Here is a 20,680-nt window from a genome sequence, read left to right as displayed (position 1 = left end):
TATGAAACTTTCTAATTAGGATTGATTTATGTCTTGGATATCTTTTCTTTTAGAAAGTCTGATATGTCAAAGTTGGTTTTGTCCCAAATTGGAGTGCAGAATTGACGTTGCAGCCACAAAAATGGGATGGGGGAATGAGGAAATGTATTGTTTCAATAATTTTGTTCAAGATATATTTTACGTTTCCCAAAGTTAAATATTTCATTGCTTTTCCTACAACAGCCCAAGAAACCTCAGAATTCAAATTCATCTAGTCTTTGCATGTGAATGAAATACATTCTCCATTTGTATCCAGCTCACTCCAACCAAACCCCAAATGCCCTTTTTAGCTGGCCAAGAGAATTATGAACCTTTATTCCTTCCTGACAACCTTCCTATAGACGTGAAAAGGAACATGCCTTCTCACAGTCTGGGTGGACTGCTCCCCCTGTACCCCACTCAGCAAGCTGCAGTCCAGGCACTTGCTCCTCTGGGTTTTGGGGGTTATTTGCAAAGCTGGAATTTTCCATTCTGCACTGTGAATGCAGAGACTCATTGTCAAAGGATCGATATTTTCCTCCATGCCTTGGAAACCCTGCAGAGGTTCAGCCTTCAGGAAATTATTTTTTTTCCCCACAAAGAGAACCCTTCATTATGAACTGATAATTAAAAAGCTGAAGCCTAATGCACTCCGTGCTTTTCTTTCAACTCAGACTGTGCTTACAAAGCCAGCAATTCTCAGGACTTCTCTGAGATACAGCATCTGAGTGAGAAAGAGAAGGAAAGTAACAAGGGCTGCATATTAGATGTGTCTAGTGAAAGAGGAGAAGCAGCAGTGGGGGTTGTGCAGTACAAACTTTAGAACGTTCTTTTAAAGAAAAGCCTAAGGGAGCAAGCAGATTTGTTGTGCCATGAGCAGAAATATGAACTGATCTCTCCCTCACATGAGTTTGTATTCTGTAACTCTCACGCTTGTCTCGTGTCTGCTGCTGAAGGTCAGTGTAGCTGCATTATCCCATTTACAGCAGCAGGGAGCTGATCATCTTGTGTAAGCAGATTTATCCCTGATTAGCAGTGGTGAACAAAATCAGTGTCCCACCAAGGCACTCAGACCAGGAGTAAAAAATTTCTGGTTTCAATGTCTGAACTCTGCCTGAAGCTAAAAGCTTTTTTTTTTTAAAAAAAAGATAAATGAAGGAGGGAGTAAGGGAGAGGGCATGTCTAACATCTGCTATTGAAGAACAAGAAGTGACTGAGCAGAAAACTATTTAAAAAGTATTATACCTGTAAAATGGGAATCATGCAGCCATTCTCAGTGATCAGTAGTAATATAATATGTTCAGGTAAGGTGACTTCCTGTCTTTTCTTCCCTCTGGCCTTGTCTGTCTTCTCTCTCCGACTGACTACAGCTCAAGAGGCAAAGCAATCTCTCTCTCAACTTTTAGGGCCTTATCACCAGCAGTTGTGCTAACAGGTCCCCCTGTCCTGCCAAGAGGCACACAGAATACTTGTAGGATAATTATAAGCAGAGAAGCAGGGAAATGTTCTTCTGTTATGACCTGCAATTTCCATTGTTTACTAGAGGAACATATGCATTGCTGAATAATTTTTACAGCCAGAAGAGAAATAAGTAGTGCAGGCAATAAATTATATACTGTGGTATCTGCAGTAAAGTTAGCTATGGCATAAAGGATCTTTTTTCTTAGCCTCCCTTGCATGCAAAGGGAGGCTGTATGTCAGTGATGATTTAGCACTGTAAATCATCAGCATCTGTCCTAAAATTCCTCAGCCTAGTGGTGAGATTTTGTAAGTTGACAGGGCTCCATTGACAGCTATTGAACCATGCTACTATGACCCTGCTGATCTACTTCACTGAAATCCCAACTGATACAATGCCTGAGTCAAACAGAATTCACTTGTAAGTGGTGGCAAGAAAAACTTTGCCCTTCTAAGACAAAAACTTGGAGGAAACTGTCTGAAAACCCTGCCTGGCATCAGTGAGTGATTTGAGTTTGCTTGAGGAGATCTGGTACGGAGAGAACTTCAAAAGAGCCTGTCACAGTTGCACAGTTGCAGCTCCTACTGCATTTCAAAGGTTTATTGAGTGCATACACTATGCGCTTAATGTCAATACAGCTTTATTGCTAATACATCAAAGGTATTTTATGGGCAAACTCTACACCCTGGTCATTATTGCTAGTACCTATTTTTAATTGCAATGTTGAAGTAACATTACCATATCAAAAGATAAAGAACAAACTGTTTCAGATAGTTCAATACATTGCTAATTGGATTTTAGATTGCTTGGTTTCTTTCTTTCTTTCTTTCTTTCTTTTTTAAATGCGTTGCTGTGGGGTTGGGTATTTTGCGAATAGATTTTCCAAAATAAATGCTAGCATATCAATTAAAAATTATCCACCAAAATCTGGGATTAATTGCATCCTTCTGCTAACACTTTGCACATTCACTCTGCACGCTGTGATAGATGTTCTTGAAGTAGATTGTGTCAGAATTTTCATCAAGAAATTGTTGAGTGATAAAATGAAACCTCTCTTTAGCCAGGCTAAAAGGATGCAGGCTGGCTGATGCATTAGCAACAGAAACTGATGGCCTACTGTCAGCTGCTTATGTTGCTCAGATGACTTCTAGCAGCTAGGAAGCTGGTTTTCAGTCTTTGGAAGATGGTCGTTACGGACATGCAAGACGCTGAGGTTTCATTGGGATGAATTAGAATTTAGTGGGAAGGGAATGAAGATCTCTGTGTCAGACTTGGCAGGTATTCTTCTATTACTCTGTGCAGGATCAGCTTCTGGACTCATCTCTGTTCTGGGCAATCTGTTTTTTTTTCTCTGAACATATGGAAAGCTGAAAAAGAGCTGATGCCTCCTCTGCTAAGATCAGCCAGGCAAAAGGGGTGCTTTGCATACTTGGAAGGCCTGAGTTTACCACGTACAGAAAATGCTTAATGTCATGTAATACATAATGAAACCCCTCCAACAGTCCTTTCCTCCTCTCCTTGCTCCCAGCAGCACCTGCTTTTACAGGTACATGTTACACTGGAGCTCACGTGCTGCAGCTTACTTAAGATGACTGCACAGTTCCTCTTCTCTATCTCATAGCTACCTAAAATAGTCACTGCTGCTGGGAGAGAGAAGGCACAGTGCTGTGTAAGGGAGACATCAGTGTCTTCTTACTTCATGAAAAATAAGAATGTTTTGTAACCAAAGATGTTATCAAAGCCTTATAGCTTTCAACTCAATTAAAAATAGAAGAGCTGAAAGAATTTAAAACTATTTCTCCTCTGGATCATTAAGTGTGGCCACGAGCCATAGAAAGAGGCTTTTGCTGCAGAGGAGGCAGTAACTTGTGAAGGAGGCACAACTGCCTTAGCAAGAGACAGCTTGTGTCACACACAGAGCTGTTTTCATAGCTGAAAACAGGATTGCTCATGTCAAAAGATGTTATGATAATGCATTTGCCAAAGTCCGTTGGGGGAGATCTAAACTCCAAATACTTGGCTCTTTCCAAGTGCACTGTGTTCAGCTGAGGTTGGCACTGTTCCATGGATGTGGACCTCTTCAGGCCAACTAATCTATGCTGGCTATAAAATATCCTCAAAGTACAATTCTTCCAGAATCAGAATGATTCATGTATGGTAGCTGCACTTACCTGAGATTATTTCCAAACAGTGAACGCTGCAAAAAGTTTTCGGCTTCCTGCTGTATTATAACCACCTGAAAAGGATATTTGTCATGTTAAATGCATGCTTCATGTGCAAGCAACGTGACGTGGTGCCAAAGATACTCATTTTGCAAGCTAAGGACCACACATTGTCCGCAGCAGTTATTTTTTCCTGTAATCCATGTATTTAATTAATCAACCGCACACTGAGAAAGTGTAAGGTGGCTAATCACTTTAATCATTAAGCTGTGGTATTAGTTTTCACTTAAGGCATCGTTCAAGGAAAATAAATTAGGGCTTGAAATGAGAAATGTGCAGAGGTGGAAAAGCAGATAAGGACACTTCTTCATCTGACAGGCACTTTTAAAATTGGCTTGTGCCTCTCTCCTGAGTTCTCCAAGAAAGTTTTTTTAAATGAATTTCTTCTTTTATTTAGACAAGGCAAGTAGAGGAAAGTTATCAGTTCTCACTGTTTGCTAAGAAGGGATCTGCTACTGTTCTGTTTTGGTTGTATATTACATTCTTTTCTGGAGACTGGTTATCTTTTGGAACCGGCCAGGAATCTTGCAGTAGAACAATATCTTTTGCCAGCAAAGATGAGCTTTTTATAAACTGTAAGTGTCCATGGGGTAATACAAGTAAAATATTTCTATTTTGGATCGATTCAACTTTAAATATTTGTCTGCTAGAACTTTCTGAATTAAATCAGCAGCAACAAAATGCCACTCTAGTTTATGGTCTGCTTAGGGAGGACAGGTTCAAATACAGATTCTCCTGGAGGCAGTGCATACCATGTAATACTAAACCAAAGTCCAGTAAAATTAAGTAAGGAGCTTCTAATTCCCCAAAGAGAAAATAACACATTTTTAATTGAAAAAAAGCCAAACATATTTTTGCAGTTTTTTGCATTTGGAAGTTCCTGTTTTTTGTGAAAATAATTACTTTAACTGCTCATCCTGCTTAAGACACTGCTGATGTTGAAATCCCTGAATATCGTTCAGCATTGATATGGAACTTCATTAAACTTCATGTTGCAGTTACGTTTTGTCTACTTAAGGTCTTAGCAGAGAAGTCTAAATTACACGGTGTTTGTGGAGAATGCTTATCCCTCAGAAAGCTTTGTAAAAAATTGATAGGTGACAAGGATGGACTTTCAGACCTAGTGTTGACTTGGCAAAAAGGACTCAAACCCTCTGTTTATTAGTGGGCGTGCTAATGACAAACAATGGCATGCAAAAAGGAGATTTTGGTGGAGTCCCTTGGGTAAGCCTCCAGTAGAGAAAAGCAAGAAGGCACAAAGAACCTGCTATCTTGTGCAAACAAATGCTAGCCTAAATACAGTAGAGAAAGATGCAAAAGGACTCCAGTACTTAAACACCTCTCCTTCACTGCGCCTGGAAGTTATTTTGGTTCATTTGAAATTAGTTCATTTTTTTTCTGTTTGGCACTTCATCTTGATGCAGCTACTTGCTTTGCATTGCTTAACACTGCTGTATGCATTCATGTGTTCTGTATATAATAGTTCTTCTCTTGGTAGATGAACTAGTGTGATATGTAGGTTGTTAAGATATTTTTGAATGTCTGCCCAATTTCACATTGCTTTGATTTAAAAATAATGTACTTTCTGTTGCATTCCCAACAGAAGCAGTAAGAATAATGAGCCTTTCTTAGAGGGGAACAAAATAGCAGTGCACAGTGTCTGATAAAATGTTGGTCTCATTGAAGTCACCAGTAGCCCTTGCATTAAGTCCAGGGCAATCAGAAATTTGGCAGACTGTACAAACAGCAGGTTTATTGGATTTATTCTACTGCATATTGCTTTTTTCAGTCATCACAAGAGACAGGCTTCATAGCTTCATCAGAGCAAATAAGGATCCCAAAAGCTGTGGAAACATGACCAAGCAGGATAACGTCTTTCACTACAGGACAGGAGCTTGTATTCGATGAAGCTTCTGCTTCTTCCCATTCTGTGTAGCAATTGTGTGAAAGTTAAACAGGTGTGCTAGTGCACAGCTCAGTCACACATTCCCCCTACTCTTTGCTCTTAAACTTTGAAATGGAAGTTCTTTGGAAATGTCCTGCAGTCAGGCTGTGGTCTGCATTTTGTTAAAGGCCTCTCTTTGAATATGTACAAAAAAGAGTACAAAAATCTGTGCTACGTTTAAGGACTTCATAATTTCAATGCTAGTGTATGTTTTAACAATTGTTACCTACTGGGAGAAACAAGATAACTTTAATTCAGTGAGAGGCACTTAGTTGAAAAATTAGTCAAAAGCGATACCGTGTCTGACTGATGTAATTGTGAATCTCTCATTGTCAGCTAATGATGTCTAGGACATCTCTTAAATTTACGCATCCAATAAATTGCTGTGAAAACATCAGCTGTTAATCAAACAGAATAATTTAAGAGAAGAGTCTGGAATGATATGTACTGTTTAAAAGCATAAACAGTGGCACAGTACACAGTACATGTAGACTTACACGAGATTGTTCTGTAATCTCACCTTATCTCCCTGAAATTTTTGATCTAGCTGTTCAATGGTTTCCCTGTCTCTCACATAGAATAAACAAAGAAACTATTTTTAATTAATAGAAAAGCATATAAACTAGTCCATTAAAGTCCCTGAGAACCCAGCATGACTTGACAGATTTAATGACAGGAATACTCTCTTGCAATGCACTCAACCTATCTAATGAGGTCAGCATGCAATTGGAATAAAAGAGTAGATCTTCAAGACCTTGTAACTCCAAGGCGTGTAAATCAGCTTATATTTGCTTCTGTGATGAAATAAATGTACATAATGGCTTGCATTATGTTTTCTAAGTCTCTTCTCTGAACTGTTCACCTCCTTTTGATCCACTTACAATGTTATTTTTTTTGTGTCCTTTTGTCATCATCCATACTCATGCAATTTAGGTGAAACTGCTTCAGTGCTTGTTAACAGTTGGTTCTTCTCTTGTCAGCTAAGAAACCTTTCAGAACAAGGAGAAACCATTCACTTTACTGTCTTGCCCGTTCTTACTTTCAGTGCTCTTGTGTAACAAGGGTAGCTCTCCCAGTCCTCCTCTTCCTCTCCACAAACACCATCAACTAGATCTGTCTGTTGTCGTTACCTCACCAAACCATCTAAGCTACTTGATTTCCATCTTCTGCAAAGGTGCACTTTGCCTGTCTTTTACAAGCACAATTAGTGTAACTGGTTTTAAGTGTCCAGCCTCAACAGTCTGCCAGTTTTGTTTTATGAGTGCTATTACAACCATATGACCAGTATTCGTGCACTTTGCTGGAAGCGTTGCTGATAACTGATCAGGTTTTACTGACTCTGACTGCAGTGCCTCTATGATTATGGAGGGGCATGTTTCCATGCAGCAGCAGGGCAGGGTTTGCTCTGCCAGCACAGGCAGCTTCTCTTTTCCTTGTCATGCTTCAGAACTGTTCTTGAGTTACTGCTGAACACTGCAAAAACTGAGCTACAGATTTTCTTCCATGTTGGAGAAACATGTCCCTTATCCACCACGTGGCAGAATGAGGCCTTTGTGTTGGATGTGATCCAAATCCTGCCTGTGGTATTATGGTAGGAAAGCCTGTGGCTGGTTTTGGTAGGCTTTGAATTGAGCCCATTGAGAGGAGGGAGAGAGAGCTTAGCTCCCTTTCCTTCCAGCTCATCCCCGACAGAGGCTGAAAGTGCTGGCTGCTATCACAGCTCTGCAAACACAACCTTTACTGCAGCTTAGCACCCAACATGATATTGGTGTACCAAGTGTGTGTTCACAGTATTTTTCAGTAAGATTCATTTTGCTCTTTATATTTGCTAACATCATGAAATGGTCCAAGGGCTTCTCTGGTTCTGGCTACTCAGAAACCATGTTTCTTCTTCACAAATACCCTCGCCCTCAGTTAAAGAAATCAAAGAGTTCATTTCATGAGCTGAAGACTTATAGCTTTAAATTTGCCACTTGCCCTGGAACTCATTACCTGTAATTGATTTATTAATCGTCTTCAGTAATGTGCCTACCTATGAACATTCAGTGACTCTTTAGTAAGTTTGAGGCATGTCTCAGAGATTTTTGGCATCTGCTCTGAAATTTAAGCAGTGCTTGGCTGAGTAGAAATGTCTCATTTTTTTCTAAATTAACTTGCTTTGAGGAGCTCTCATTCTAAGTAATTAACAGTTTTGGTGCACTTCAGGTTTCTTCCACATCATCCTGAAAAGTGTGGAGGAAGAATCAAAACTGTGCTCCATTCTTAAAAATTAACGAAAAAAAAAGTTCAACTTAATTTTTCTCTAAGATTCTGTGATTATTTTTTGTTTGTTTTCTGTCTTGTTTGACTGTATACCTCTGAGCCAAGCAACAGCAAAAAGCAGCCACAGTGAGCTAGACTGCATGTAGCTGAATGCATCTGGCCTTCCATTTGGTTTACTATACTGGGAAAACACTCAGCAGTCTTGATAGCTAAGAATGGAATGGATTATTTCTTCTATTATTTGAAGACTGAAAAACTTTGTTGTCCTTAGATTGATCTGTTTCACTGCTTTACTTACTATATAGGTGCTTTTTCCCCATGTGAAATGGTTAATGAGTTAATTTTAGCTGCAAGCTTTACTTTGAGGATGATTGCATGCCAAAAAGTGCCAGCTGGCAATGTAACTCATCTGGGTTTTCTGATTCATTTATTTTTTTGATCTGCAGGGGAAGCAGAACAGAAATTAGTAAAAAAATAAGATAAGTGGTAAATAAGAGGTAGTGCCAAGTGAGATGAAGAGAAGCTGACCAGTTACTTGATGAAGGAAATCTAATCTAAAGAAAGATTGCAGTTTAAGGTATCTTGTTAAGCTATTTTTCATCATAATTGTTACTTTAAAAATAATACTACTGAAGCACAGATAGATATAAATGTTAACGCAAGCCCCATCTCTTTTTCAGTTGCATGGGGCTTTTTTTGTTGGTTTGTTTGCTATGGGGTTTTTTTTGTTGGTTTGTTTGTTCTGTTTTTTAAAACCTAAGATGTGTCAGATTTTCTGCTTTGCAAAATAAGAAGCAATATTGCAGGTGACACAGTAAACATGTCTTCCTATAAATTTTGACAATTGGATTATTAGAAGTGGTAACATCTGTTACCCCAAATGCCTTTACTCTTATAAAATGAGCATTAGCCAAATGTTGATAATAGTCAGCTTTTACTCTTTTGGCTGTAATTTACCTAGTATTTTACCTAAACCTAAAATTTTGAGTTTCAAGAGAATTGAGGTAAGAGATTTTTCAGTTGTAACTTCAAATCTGTCCAGTTGAAAGAAGACTTCTTGGCCTCTTAATAGATCCAGGAAGCTGGAAAGTGGTTTCCTTAGCAGCTAACAGGCTGCTGAAGGGCAAGACCAGTTACTTGAGGGGACAAAATGGGTCATTTGCCATTTCCCCCACATCAGAGCTTCCTCCCAATTCTTCATTTCAACAAACCAGCAAATACTGCAAGAAAATTTGCACACTTTGCTGTACAGATAGGGCAAACTGATCAAGAACCATGCAATGATGTTAGCTTCTCATGAAGTAATGGCTTCAAAGATCCCTACTTCAGTAATCTTTCACACCTTTTTACTTGTATTCCTTATTTTGTGGTGTTTTATTCCACTCATCTGTTGTGTGCAGCAGGTTTGCTTTGCGTTGTGAAATCACGTTGTGATGTGCTACGTACTTGCTCACTTTGGGGACAAGCAGAGCCTCTAATGAATACCTGAATCCAGAATGCTAGGATGGTTTATGGGCACCTTGGGTAGTATTCAGGACCTGGCATGCTTCTCCATGTTTCAAATGAGATTTGTATTTATTTTTCTGTGACTGCTTTGAAAAGGAGGATGGTAGAAAAGTGTGCTGCTGTCTTATAAATTATTCAAGATATGACTGAGTATTCCTTCTTTTATAATATACCTGTAAGAACTGGGTAAAAAGCTTATGTCTCTGGAGGGAGATGAAAGTACACTCTGACAGCAAATTCACTTTTTGTGGTTAATATACTCGAATACAACCCATTTGTGGATGTATTCTTGATGTTGACAAGGTCCTGAATTCAGCTCTGGATTTGCTGGATGAAAGTATGGACGTGTAAATTAGCTCATGGAAAAGCAAAGCTGCTCAAGAATTTGCAGATTTTTTTTTTTTTTTTTCTGAACAAAACAAAATAAAAAATCCAACCAAGATCTAGAATAGCATAGTTCCCATGGTGGAGGAAGATGGCTACTGTATGACTACTGACTCAGCAGCTGTGACTCTTTTTCATTAATGACCTTTAAGCTTTATGGCATTCCTCCTAGGCAAAATATCACGTTGCCTCCTTTTCTTTCCCTCATAGGAAGCGTTTCTATTTTCTTAGGCTTGAGTCTACAAAACTGAATTTCATTTCCCACCATATGACGTGCAGTGTTATTTTAATACAGTTTGTCAAAGAGGTCGTACGTTGTAATTTGAGCTCAGGAGTTTGCTCCCTCTTTGGATGAGTAAAGAATTCAAACAAGTAAAAGGTAGCTCACTGTGTCAGATCTACAAGGAATTGCAGTTTCTTGAAGAGAGTAAGGCAAATGCCATTTGTGTTAAAGATGTTTCTTTTATTTTAAATCTCTGGGCTAAATACATCAGTGCTTTAACATCATTAATAGAATCAGATTGTGGCCAGTAGACATTTCTCTTTAATTGTTTGTTTCATGGACTTTCATGTAAGCATAGGCAAATTTCATGAGTTAAGGAGGAAAAGAGAATTATATGTGAATTACTCTTTAGAGGCTTGTAAAGCTATATAAAAATTTATGGGCTTGCTGCATTACTCAAGGTACATGATTTTATTACAGATCTAAGCAACACATGGGACAATTGATTTACTGTTATTGTTGTATTATACAGAATGAATGTTTTACAGAGAAGACGGCACTGCATATATTTTTAAAAGTACAGGGCAATTCTTGGGTAGGCAAAGCTTATTTTTAAGGAAAGCTGAATTTTATACCCAGGTAAAAGTCATCAATTTGTATCCTAGTATATAAACTATTACTTAGTAAATGATTGAAAGAATCTCATCATCATTTTTTGTCAGCATCTTACTTGGGATAAAGATGCAGAAAACTAGATAGCAAAAGTAGAGATATGCCTTAAAATACAAGATAATTGCTCTTTTTCATAGCAAAACAGCCATTCTCTGTTATACAGCTGAAATTATTTACATGTAATTATGTATTGATGAACGTCAGGTTCAAATCTTTTTACAATAAGGAACTGGTATTGATTGAACACAGGGGGTAAGATTGATCTTGTTGTAATGCCATGCTTCAGGATTTGTCCAGGTCTAGACTCCAGCCTAAAACTGACAGTACTGAGTTGCTTCCTGAATCTGATCATTCCACTGATGGTCGAAAGACTGGGCAACTACATCAGATACTGACAACCAAATATCAGACAGACAAATCAAGTCTAAGAGAAATACCTACTGGTAGGACATTAAAATTGAAAAACCAAATTACGTGAGTTGAAAGGCAATATATTTTTATTTCACTGTGCTGCTGCAGATCTTCTTGTGCACTGCTTTTCATTGCCACCTCATCTCTGAGTTAGTAATAAACAGTCTCTTGCTGCCTGCTGGAAGGGCCAGCCTGTGGACGAGAACGGCAGGTCACAGATTTTAGCGTTCACTTCCCAGAACACAAGATGATTCATTTTGGCTACCAACTGAAGCCGTTCCTTTTTTGATCCAGTGCTGTAGGGGTGGGGGGGGGGGGGAACGGGGAAGGAAAAATAAAATATGTTCTAGCTTAGATATTTGAGAATTTGATCTTTAAATTAGGAACTTGAAGCAGTCCATTTGTACTCGTCAGTGCTGTTTCATTTCCAGTTCCACAGCTTTCATAGCGTGGGCAGAATGTTCGCTTATGAAGATGAAACTTGCCGTCTTTTTCCAAAGACCTTAATGAAGATAAATCTTGCAGTCAGCAGTTGTTTTCTTTCCAAGAACTCTTCTTAATTTTGCACTTTGTCGACGGTTCCTGCTAAATTAGATATCTTTTTCCTCCGAGTGCAGCTATCCAAAATCAAGTGAGTAAAAACTGGAAGATTTGGAAGAGCGTTGTGCAACCTGGTTTGTAGCCTGCCTAAAGCAACCTTTCCATAGTCTGACTTGGTTACATGAGACACAGAGCAGAGCTTCAGCCTGCTGCAGAGTGGGCTGAATCATTTGTGGAATCCATTTTCCCATCACCATTCTAGACACAAGTGGTATGTCTGCACAGCTAGAAGGATTTTTCCATCTATAATTCTCTACACGAGGAAATTAACAGAGTCAGGAGTGGTTGATAGCTTTCATGATGCGCTTGAATGTCTCATGTTTTCCTGAAAAAATCAGCCTCAGCAGCCCTCCTGTCAACTCAGAGCCCATGTCAGTACAACTGTGTTCCTTCCCTATGAGAAAAAAACCTGAGCTGACTCACAACTGAGTTTCAATTCTCATCCATACAATGAAGTGAAACCAGAAGTTCTAACTGAGTAAGGAATTGGCAATATGTTGGATTACATGTAGTACCCAGTTAGCTCATAGCTATGTGAAAAAGATCTGAAATCCCTGGAAATAAGCTCAGTTATCTGCAGTCTGCATTATTTCCAGGCCATGTCTAGTCCAAGGCAGCAATATAAGGAAGTTTATTTAATTTGTGATTGGAATTCATTTATCTCCAAAGGTTTCCAAGTCTAGACTGACAGAGTAGATTTTGTCTTCTAATTAAATTGCTCAGAGAGTCATCATTTCTGTTTTAATTTTACCATAAGATGCATTTTTCCACCTTGTTCTGCTAGGATTAGATACTGCACTTGTGTACAATCAGTGAATATACAGGTGATATAGTATATCCAGGAGTTTGGCTGAGGTCTAGGAGAGGTGCAGCCAGGCTCCACCCCTTCCTGCAGCACAGGTGAATTGCCTGCACCTGTGCTTCGTGGCTGACTCATTGCTCACCTCAGGTGATTAATTAGAGGTTCAGGCCATGATTCAGCAGCCCCATACAACTTGTTAATAAAGAACAGGACTGCTGACATGTTCATTTGTTTTTATTGATGCTCATATCTTCTTATGTGTGGGATGAGACTTGGCCCCTTGTGCAAATCCTTATTGCAACTCCCCTGGACATTGCAGAATCCAAACCTCCTCTGTTTCACTGAGATAGGCTATATGTGCCACAAGGTTTTTCATAGAATCATACAATGGCCTGGGTTGAAAAGGACCACAATGATCATCTAGTTTCAACCCCTCTGCTATGTGTTGGGTCACCAACCATCAGACCGGCTGCCCAGAGCTTTTGTCACACAGGACCCTAGTTGTGGTACATCATCCATCTCTTGTGTGAGTTGCTACATCTCACAGAACGATTTGGGTTACTCATGAAATTCCTGCAATAGTAGAAAGAGTCTCCAGCAACAGCCAGCCAGGAGTGGGTGCTGGAGGAGCAGCACAGCCACCAGGCCAGAGGCCGTGAGGTGCCTATATGGTTGTGGCATCCTGGCTTCCAGTGTTTGCAGTTTTCTGGACTACTGGAGAAGGAGGAAGCACAGCATCTAATGCCCCTTCCAGATTCATTTTCTATTAATTTGTCTAACCTCTTTTTTTTCAGGCTTTTGACCTCTGTATTGCTGGGGGCCAATGAATTTTGTAACTCATTACATGCTCTGTGGAAAAGCAATTCTTGCTGTTTTCTGCTGCTTCTCTATCTTCCCTCTGGTAATTTCTGTGGATTCCTGCTAGTTCTTGCATTATGAGAAGTAGTAAATAACTCCCTGTCCACCTTCTCTGTGCTATTTGTGATTTATAGACAACTGTCAAGTTCCCCTTTTTCCCCGGCTGAAAAGTCATATTCTATTTACTCTTTGCTCATACAGATCCATGCCATTCAAAGTGCTGTATAAGCAACTGTGATAATTAAAAGAGGTAAATTAAACATGCACCTGGGCACAGAGGCTCAGAAGCACTGAGAACCTGTGGCTACAGCTGAAATTATTAACAGGCATCTTAAGGCTGAAAATCAGGGCCTAAGTTTAGAGATACTGAGAGATCAGTAAAGATACTTATAAAGGTATTTGGCTATATCTGAGCTGGAGAACAGCACTGAACCATGTGGCTGGCATTCTGCAAGCCTGGACTCCATTCAAATACTGCAGAATATTTAGTGTCCACATTGAATATAAAGAACCAAGCTCTCTGGAATGATGACCCAAAAACTCATTGGACAGTAACCAGAAAGATACTTCAATTTGCCCTCCAAGGGTCAAGGACAATGTTGTCTCTGTTTCATTCTGGCACAAGAGTTTTTGGGAGCTGGGGATTTTGAATCTATAATCCAAAGACTTTGGTGCTACTAATGGACTGCCTATTCCTGCACCCCTGGAGCTGAGAATTTGCTGAAAAGGAATGTTTTTAGGAGCAAAGCTATTCAGACTCAAATTATCTTCAATAGCATGCTCAGCCAAATCTTAAAAAGAATGTAAGTACATTAATTAAGAATTAACATAATTCTACTCCTTGTGTATGGTGTTTATTAAAATATAAACTCTATGATCATACAGTTGTGAGGAAGCTTCTAAATATTTTTAAAGGCTTAATTTTCAGTCACCCTTAATTTATTTCTTTTCATTGAGAGAGAAGAAAGAAGATGCACTTGACTTTCTGAAACTCTCCAGTTGCTTCTCAAATATAGCATCAAAAAGTTGCTGAGTGTCCTCAGCTCTGCTGATGGGGCAAAATCATGAGTGGTTTAGATTGTGTAAAAAGGAGAGGCTGGGATGGAATTCTCAGAAGGGTCCGACAGCCACATTTATAAAGCTGTTCAAACAACTGAAGGATCAAGAAAATACGCAGAGAGAATTTTGATACGTATGTCCTGAACATTAATACAGTTTTCACATTAGAATTTTGAGAAAAATTTCATAGCCATACTATTTTTCTTAGTAAGAAGGAAGACCCCAAGTGTGTGGCCATTTCTAAAACTGATTGGAAAATGTTGTTCAAACTTTGTCCTGCCATACTAAGTAGCCTAATAGCTCATGAAAATGTTGGCGAGGTGATCAAATTAAGCTGAAACAGGACCTAAATCCTCTAATAAAGCACTTTTGGAAGTGGTGTTGAGTGTCCAAAATGGTGTTTGCTGAAACACAAACAAGCAGAATTTCACAGAGAAGGAATGACATCTTCTTTTCCAGGGGAGAAAAAAGAACCCAACACCTAATGAGATTTTCTGTGGGTATGTGTGTCCTGCTTCACCTAGCATGTCTGCTTTCCTGCGCGTTCACTGAGCTTTGTGTTTTGCAGAATGCCCAAGCTAGCTACGATTTCAGCAGTAATGATCCCTACCCTTACCCCCGCTATACAGATGACTGGTTCAACAGGTAAGTGGATTTCGAGTGGCTTGCTCTTCACTTCTGTTTGCATAGGAAATTGAAAGTATTTGCTAAGACTTGTGGAAGACTTTCTGCTAGATTCTGTGCTGGCCGAAATGGTAGCTTCAATCTCACTGCAGTTTATAAAATTGGATGTTACTTCTGACTTCATTTTTAGATCATCTCTAGATAATGTCATTTCATAGATGGTTTAAAAATGGTTCACTGTAGTATTCAAATGAAGATGCTGCTTCAAAAGAGTATATATTTAAATTGCTTTTATGGGTGATAGCCACATCAAATTTTCTGTCATCTATCCTATGACAATATAATAAGCCAGCTCTGTAAGTTTAATATAATTCTGATGGGTTTCCTTTCTACTGCATCCAATGCTGTATGACTGCTGTTTAATTTTTAAGAGAGTAAGCTGGAAGAAGAAATTTTATGCAGATTGGAGCCTGACAGAAAAAGGCTTTGGGGTGGGAAGAAATGATATTTTCTCTTGATTGTAAACTAAGGAGGCTGAAAAGCAGCGTGGTGTAGAATGACCAGCTTAAAAACAATTAAGTCTTACATAAGTTCTGAATCATCTGCCTTTTCAATGCAATTTAAGGACTGTGGTGGAGTAGCATTTCAGGCTAGGAATTGAAGTCCTTGTACACTAGCTGGGAACCTGCTCTGTTGTGTTTTAAGCTTGGAATCAACAGCACAGCTGTTTGTTGCTTAGTTTCTCCTAACGCATGATTGCCCAAGACTCACTTTTCCTTCTTCAGCTCTTCAGCCACATTTTCCCCAAGGTCTCGGATAGGTTCTGGCTTAGATTTGTAAAACTTGTTTCAGAGTATTTCCAAGGAAGTTTGCAAAGGTCTTCTGGATATAAATATAAATGATGTCATCAGAGTTTATATAGCAGCAGCAGTGAGGATTTGGAAACTCATAGCAGTATCGGGGCTCAGTCATAGTACTTACAGAAATACTTTAGGCCTATTTGATGTGGTTTTCATCTCTTAGTACAGCTGCATGAATGGCCTCTGAGTTTTGGATGTGCAGGTCTTCTTTTCATTTTGCTTTGTTGGCTTCTATTTTTAAAGAAATCAGTGTTACTTCAGTCAGGTAGCACAAGAAAGATTTGGGGCAGCTGTGCTTCCACCTCAGACACAGGCTTCTTGGAACGGATCAAACAGATTTAGGAGCTGCCATGTCCCCGATTACCTCTTTCAGAGACCAGCTATTTTTCAGCCGAATTGAGATGCCAATGATATTTCTCCTTTATTTCAGGAAAGGACATCTGACACTTTTAAACAAGCATGAATCCAGTTAGTGAATGGAAAGTCAGAGAGAGACTGGGGCTCTAATTTGTGAAGGTCTACTGCCTTTCTTGCTTTATTTAAGAGAAGGATCTTTGTAGGAGAAGGATGTTGTGGAGCGGCACAGAGGAAAATTAAATTTAGCTTTAGTGGGTAATGGTTGATTGTGTCATTTTCAGCGTAGAACTTCATAAAACTATGTGTGCTCTGCCAAGCCCCATTAACACCAGTTGTGCTGCTATCAAATATTTTATAGTAGGGCACAATTTACAGTCCTCACGTGTTCAGCAAGGTAGCACCAGAGGCAGAGGTACCTCCTGAATTCTCTTAGGGAAGCCTTGAGCATCCTAAATGTGGCAGGGTCCCTGGCCTCAGGGCTTCTGGCAGAATTTGGGCACACAAGGGAAGAATTGAGAGTAAGAAGCATGGTTATCTGCACCCTGATCTGTAAATATTGAGAATGGCATTCTGCTTTGATGCTTCAGCTGGAAGAGAGATATTCAGGAGGGGAAAAGTAGCAATTGTTTTGCTGAATTTCTTCTTGATTAATTTTTCCAGAAAAATAGTACCTTCTTTGTCATGAACCATGAGATCTCTTTGGTGGAATAGGTGATTTTCTGCCTTGCAAGGTAAATCAAGGAGCAACACATCAATTAAGCAGCCATTTCTTGCCAGCACAATCCAGGAACTCCTCAACTTGTACCCAGTTGTTCAGGAGTAGTTGTAGCTATGTTTTTCTCTGCATATTTCTATACTGTGTTGTTAATTATGTTGATGTGCCCACCCATAAGCTATTGCCATAACTCCTTACTTCTGAATTATTATTACCTGGTGCTTACAACTGCCTGCCTGTGACAGTCCATGCATGTGTGTAACTGCACAGGTGCTTCTGGGTAGATCACAGTTACACAAGAAAACATTCAAAACAACCTACAATAAAGATTCCGTTTTGCTCAGTTTGCAGTAAGTTCTGTATCACCCGTTGAATTTTATGCATGCAGGAGATCAGTCTCAAAATAGGATAATATCCCTTTTTCCATAACGAATATGTTTCTCTGTAAGCAATTCAAGAATAAGAACCAGAAGACTGTTTTTTAGAAAGATGAACCAAGGGGCTTTTGTGAGCTGCCAGCTGCATGTGCAAAGTGTCATTAGTCTTTAAGAAAAAAAGGAAGAGGTTTTTGCATGGAGTATTTCATTAATTCCAGCTGCTCTGCTTATAGGCACAGATTCTACTTTGTTCTTTGTAAGGTTGCTGGAGGCACTCTGGCCTTTATTGAGAGCTGCTGGCTCTCTGTGAAATCAAGCAGAGTGGGTTTTAGAGGGGGACAACTCGGTGCTGTGGGCAGGAAGCTGCAGGCAGGCAGTTGGGCTGCTGTTAGGGCAGAGGCACACAGATGGTTGGGCACTAGAGTTACTTTTTGCCATCCTTACTGCACTGTCTGCTTGACTGTGCTCAGACCCATGTCTTGGGGACCATGGAGGTCACCATTTTGGGGTGGGGAATGCCGAGTGCACAAACCTGAACCAAGCCCAGTTCCCAAAAGCAGAGGCAGCCCCCAGAGCTCAGAGTGGCTTTTTAGCACCCGTTTTAGGAACTGGCAGTGATTTTAACACCTAATCCTGCATAACGTTTGGGATGTGGTAGGTACCATGTTGCATGGTGCAGAGGTATCTGTGGGAGTCAGGAGTAGCTTGGCCTTTCTGTACAGCTCTCTCTTTTCATGTTGTGGGCATGCACGAGGCCCTCCATCTTAGAGCACTGAGATCACAGCTTTCTGTCAGGATAAAAATAACTATTTCCACTGCTATAGCTTCTTATTCAGTATATTCTCTCAGATGAGAGTTTGCTGTTATTCTGTCTTGGAAATCCATGTTCTCGAATATTGCCTGTCTTGGAAATCCATATTCTTCAGAGGCTTAAAAAAAAAAAAAAAACAAAAAAAAAACAAAGGGCTGTTATTTATTATGTATTCTAGCAGAACCCCACTGAGTCTCCCTTTGGTTTCCAGACAGTGCTCATTAACAGAGCAAAAACACCTGCTCCCCTCTTCTTCATTTTTTTTTTTTTTCCCAATCAATACGCTGCAAACAATGCACTAATTGAGAATTCTTATATCCAACAGCTCATTCTGTCTGCAGCATTTCTTGTAAGGGAAGAAAGAGCCACAGCATTACTGCAGGTTCTTTGCACACTCAGATGCAGGTGGAGGGGCGCCTTCCACAAGTAGATCCCCCCCTGTGCTATGCTCTCCCAGTGCTCAGAGGCTGAGAGCATCATGCAGATGAAAAGGCGAGAGCATTTGACTTACAAAAATGTTCCTTTGAGCTCTGCATATTTGACTGCTGCCCACTGCAAGCATCTGAGGTGGTTGGGACAGGCCCACTGTTGAGCCTGTAGCTCAGCATAGCCCTTCTTACAGACACTTGCCATCAGGAAGGCAGAATTCTGTCCTTTGCTGTTTGCTGATGTATTTCAAAGCCGGAAAAAAACAACCTCCCCTGAAAACTGGGGCCACCTCTTCTCAAAAACATCTAAATAGAAGAGACTGCCAATAGGGTTGGCAGTGGGCTTCAGAAATAGAAATGGTTTCCAAAATCAAGGAGTCAAATTTTGATAACTAGTTCAGATAGGCAAAGCTGTTTCCCAGTCCACCATAATTTTTCATGTGTGTTCATATAAAATGTTTGCATTTATACAGTGTTCATTGAAAAAGCTGCTCTATGTGCTAACATCCACTTTGCCTTTGATGTATCTCATTCGTAGATGAAAATATTCTCAAATGTGTTTTATCCCCTTGTTTTAAAGACTGGAATGTAGCAAAGAGATGAACATTAGAGAAGGAAGCTGTGATCTGTGCCCATGAGACAGGTCACTTCGTAGAAACCGCAATGGATTTATCAATGATACATGAACAGCAAATAGGCCTAAATTAGAAAAGTCTGCTATTTGCCATTAATAATTCAACCAAATGCATTTGCAGTAGCTCACGTGTGACTTATTTTTTCCCCTCCATTCAGCAGCACATTACCTGAACCCTGAGCTGCTGGAGCAGGGCTACTGGCAGCCTTCATCATTTGGGCCAGTGTGGAGGGGAGAAAGGAGAGAGGACCTTCCAACAGTCCTCCTATTTTTTCTCTCTCCGAGACAGAGTCCACCTGACGATGCCACCCATATTATTTAAATTTTTTTGCACCCCAGCCTCAGTCAAGGCAATTTTTTAACAAAGCCGTTTATTCCACTTTGTGGCTTGTAGCTGTCCACAGGCCACCAGATAACAAATGCCTAGCAACGGTGTGTTTCCTCACAGCTCCTTGAACAAGGGCACGAGGGAAAACCTGCTTGGTTGTTGAAAGACATTTCTCCAGCAGCTGAAGAAGTCCTCACCACTCACCTCTCTGCCCCTTTTTAAAAGGAACTTGCCTGCGATCTTTTGTGATCACAGCACTGTGTGCATTTGAGAGCAGTCATTTTCTTTCTGGAGGCTACCTTGAAAAATACCCTCTTCTGAGTGAGGCAATAAAAAGAATGTGTTCCTTCTCGCCCCTTGATTAATTTTACGCTCACCTTTGCCAGAGGTGCTTAAAAAGGACAGAGGGAGAAAAAAGATGATTAAAACAAAACAATCCTGCTGCCCCTGGGGATGGTTTGTCTGGGACTCTCCACAGCCTCTAGAAGACAGCACTGCTAATTGCACGAGTCCTTAGCATGCTGTAGGAGCAATGCCAGCTGGAACACGGAGTGGGTGGATGTGAGGGGTGGAAAAGATTGATATCGATGCATCTCAAAGGAACCAAACTGACAGCTGCATAGGTTTCGCTTGTTTCTCTGCTATATCTGCTATTTGTTTTAAAATGAGATTATATTGCCCTTCTCTATCTTCTCTGCGGTTTAATTTCTGTGGTGAATTAAGAGGAAGAAAAACGATCTGTGATCTGCCTTCTTGTAAGCCTGCCTCGCAGCCACCAACAGCAACAGGGTCTGTGCTAAGAGCTGTAAAGCACTTCAGAGACACCGAGTGTTCTTGAAATGCTGCACGTCAGGCTGAGCCTGGACCTCGGTGTCAGAGCAGGAGCATCTCGCATTCAAGCTGACTGCAGGCTATCTGGGCGCTGACAGCTGCAGCTCTGTGCCAGCTTGTGGCTCTCCTGGCAGCTGGATACTGGAAGGGATGGATGCCCTTGGCCACAGCTCTGCTGCCAAGGAATGTGCTGGTCCTTGTGGTTCTCTTCTGCTACTCCAGCTTGACGCTGCACCACCTCTTTCTGTAGCATTCCTTGTGGGCAGTGGTATGTATCTGATAGGTGTTTGAGGA

General features: G+C 40.3%; 1 protein-coding gene across 1 annotated transcript in view; it reads left to right on the top strand.

The window, feature by feature from the left end:
* Nucleotides 1-20,680, top strand: part of PCSK2 (proprotein convertase subtilisin/kexin type 2) — a 93,202-nt gene that overhangs the window by 51,685 nt on the left and 20,837 nt on the right. The window contains exon 6 of the mRNA XM_042894097.1: nucleotides 14,990-15,066. Coding sequence (XP_042750031.1) covers nucleotides 14,990-15,066 — 77 coding nt within the window. The remainder of the gene's footprint in view (nucleotides 1-14,989; nucleotides 15,067-20,680) is intronic.

Source organism: Lagopus leucura, unplaced genomic scaffold, assembly GCF_019238085.1.
Source record: "Lagopus leucura isolate 7727_CA_CO unplaced genomic scaffold, USGS_WTPT01 Super-Scaffold_73, whole genome shotgun sequence".
Lineage (NCBI taxonomy): Eukaryota > Metazoa > Chordata > Aves > Galliformes > Phasianidae > Lagopus > Lagopus leucura.
This window is presented reverse-complemented; position numbering and strand designations above follow the sequence as displayed.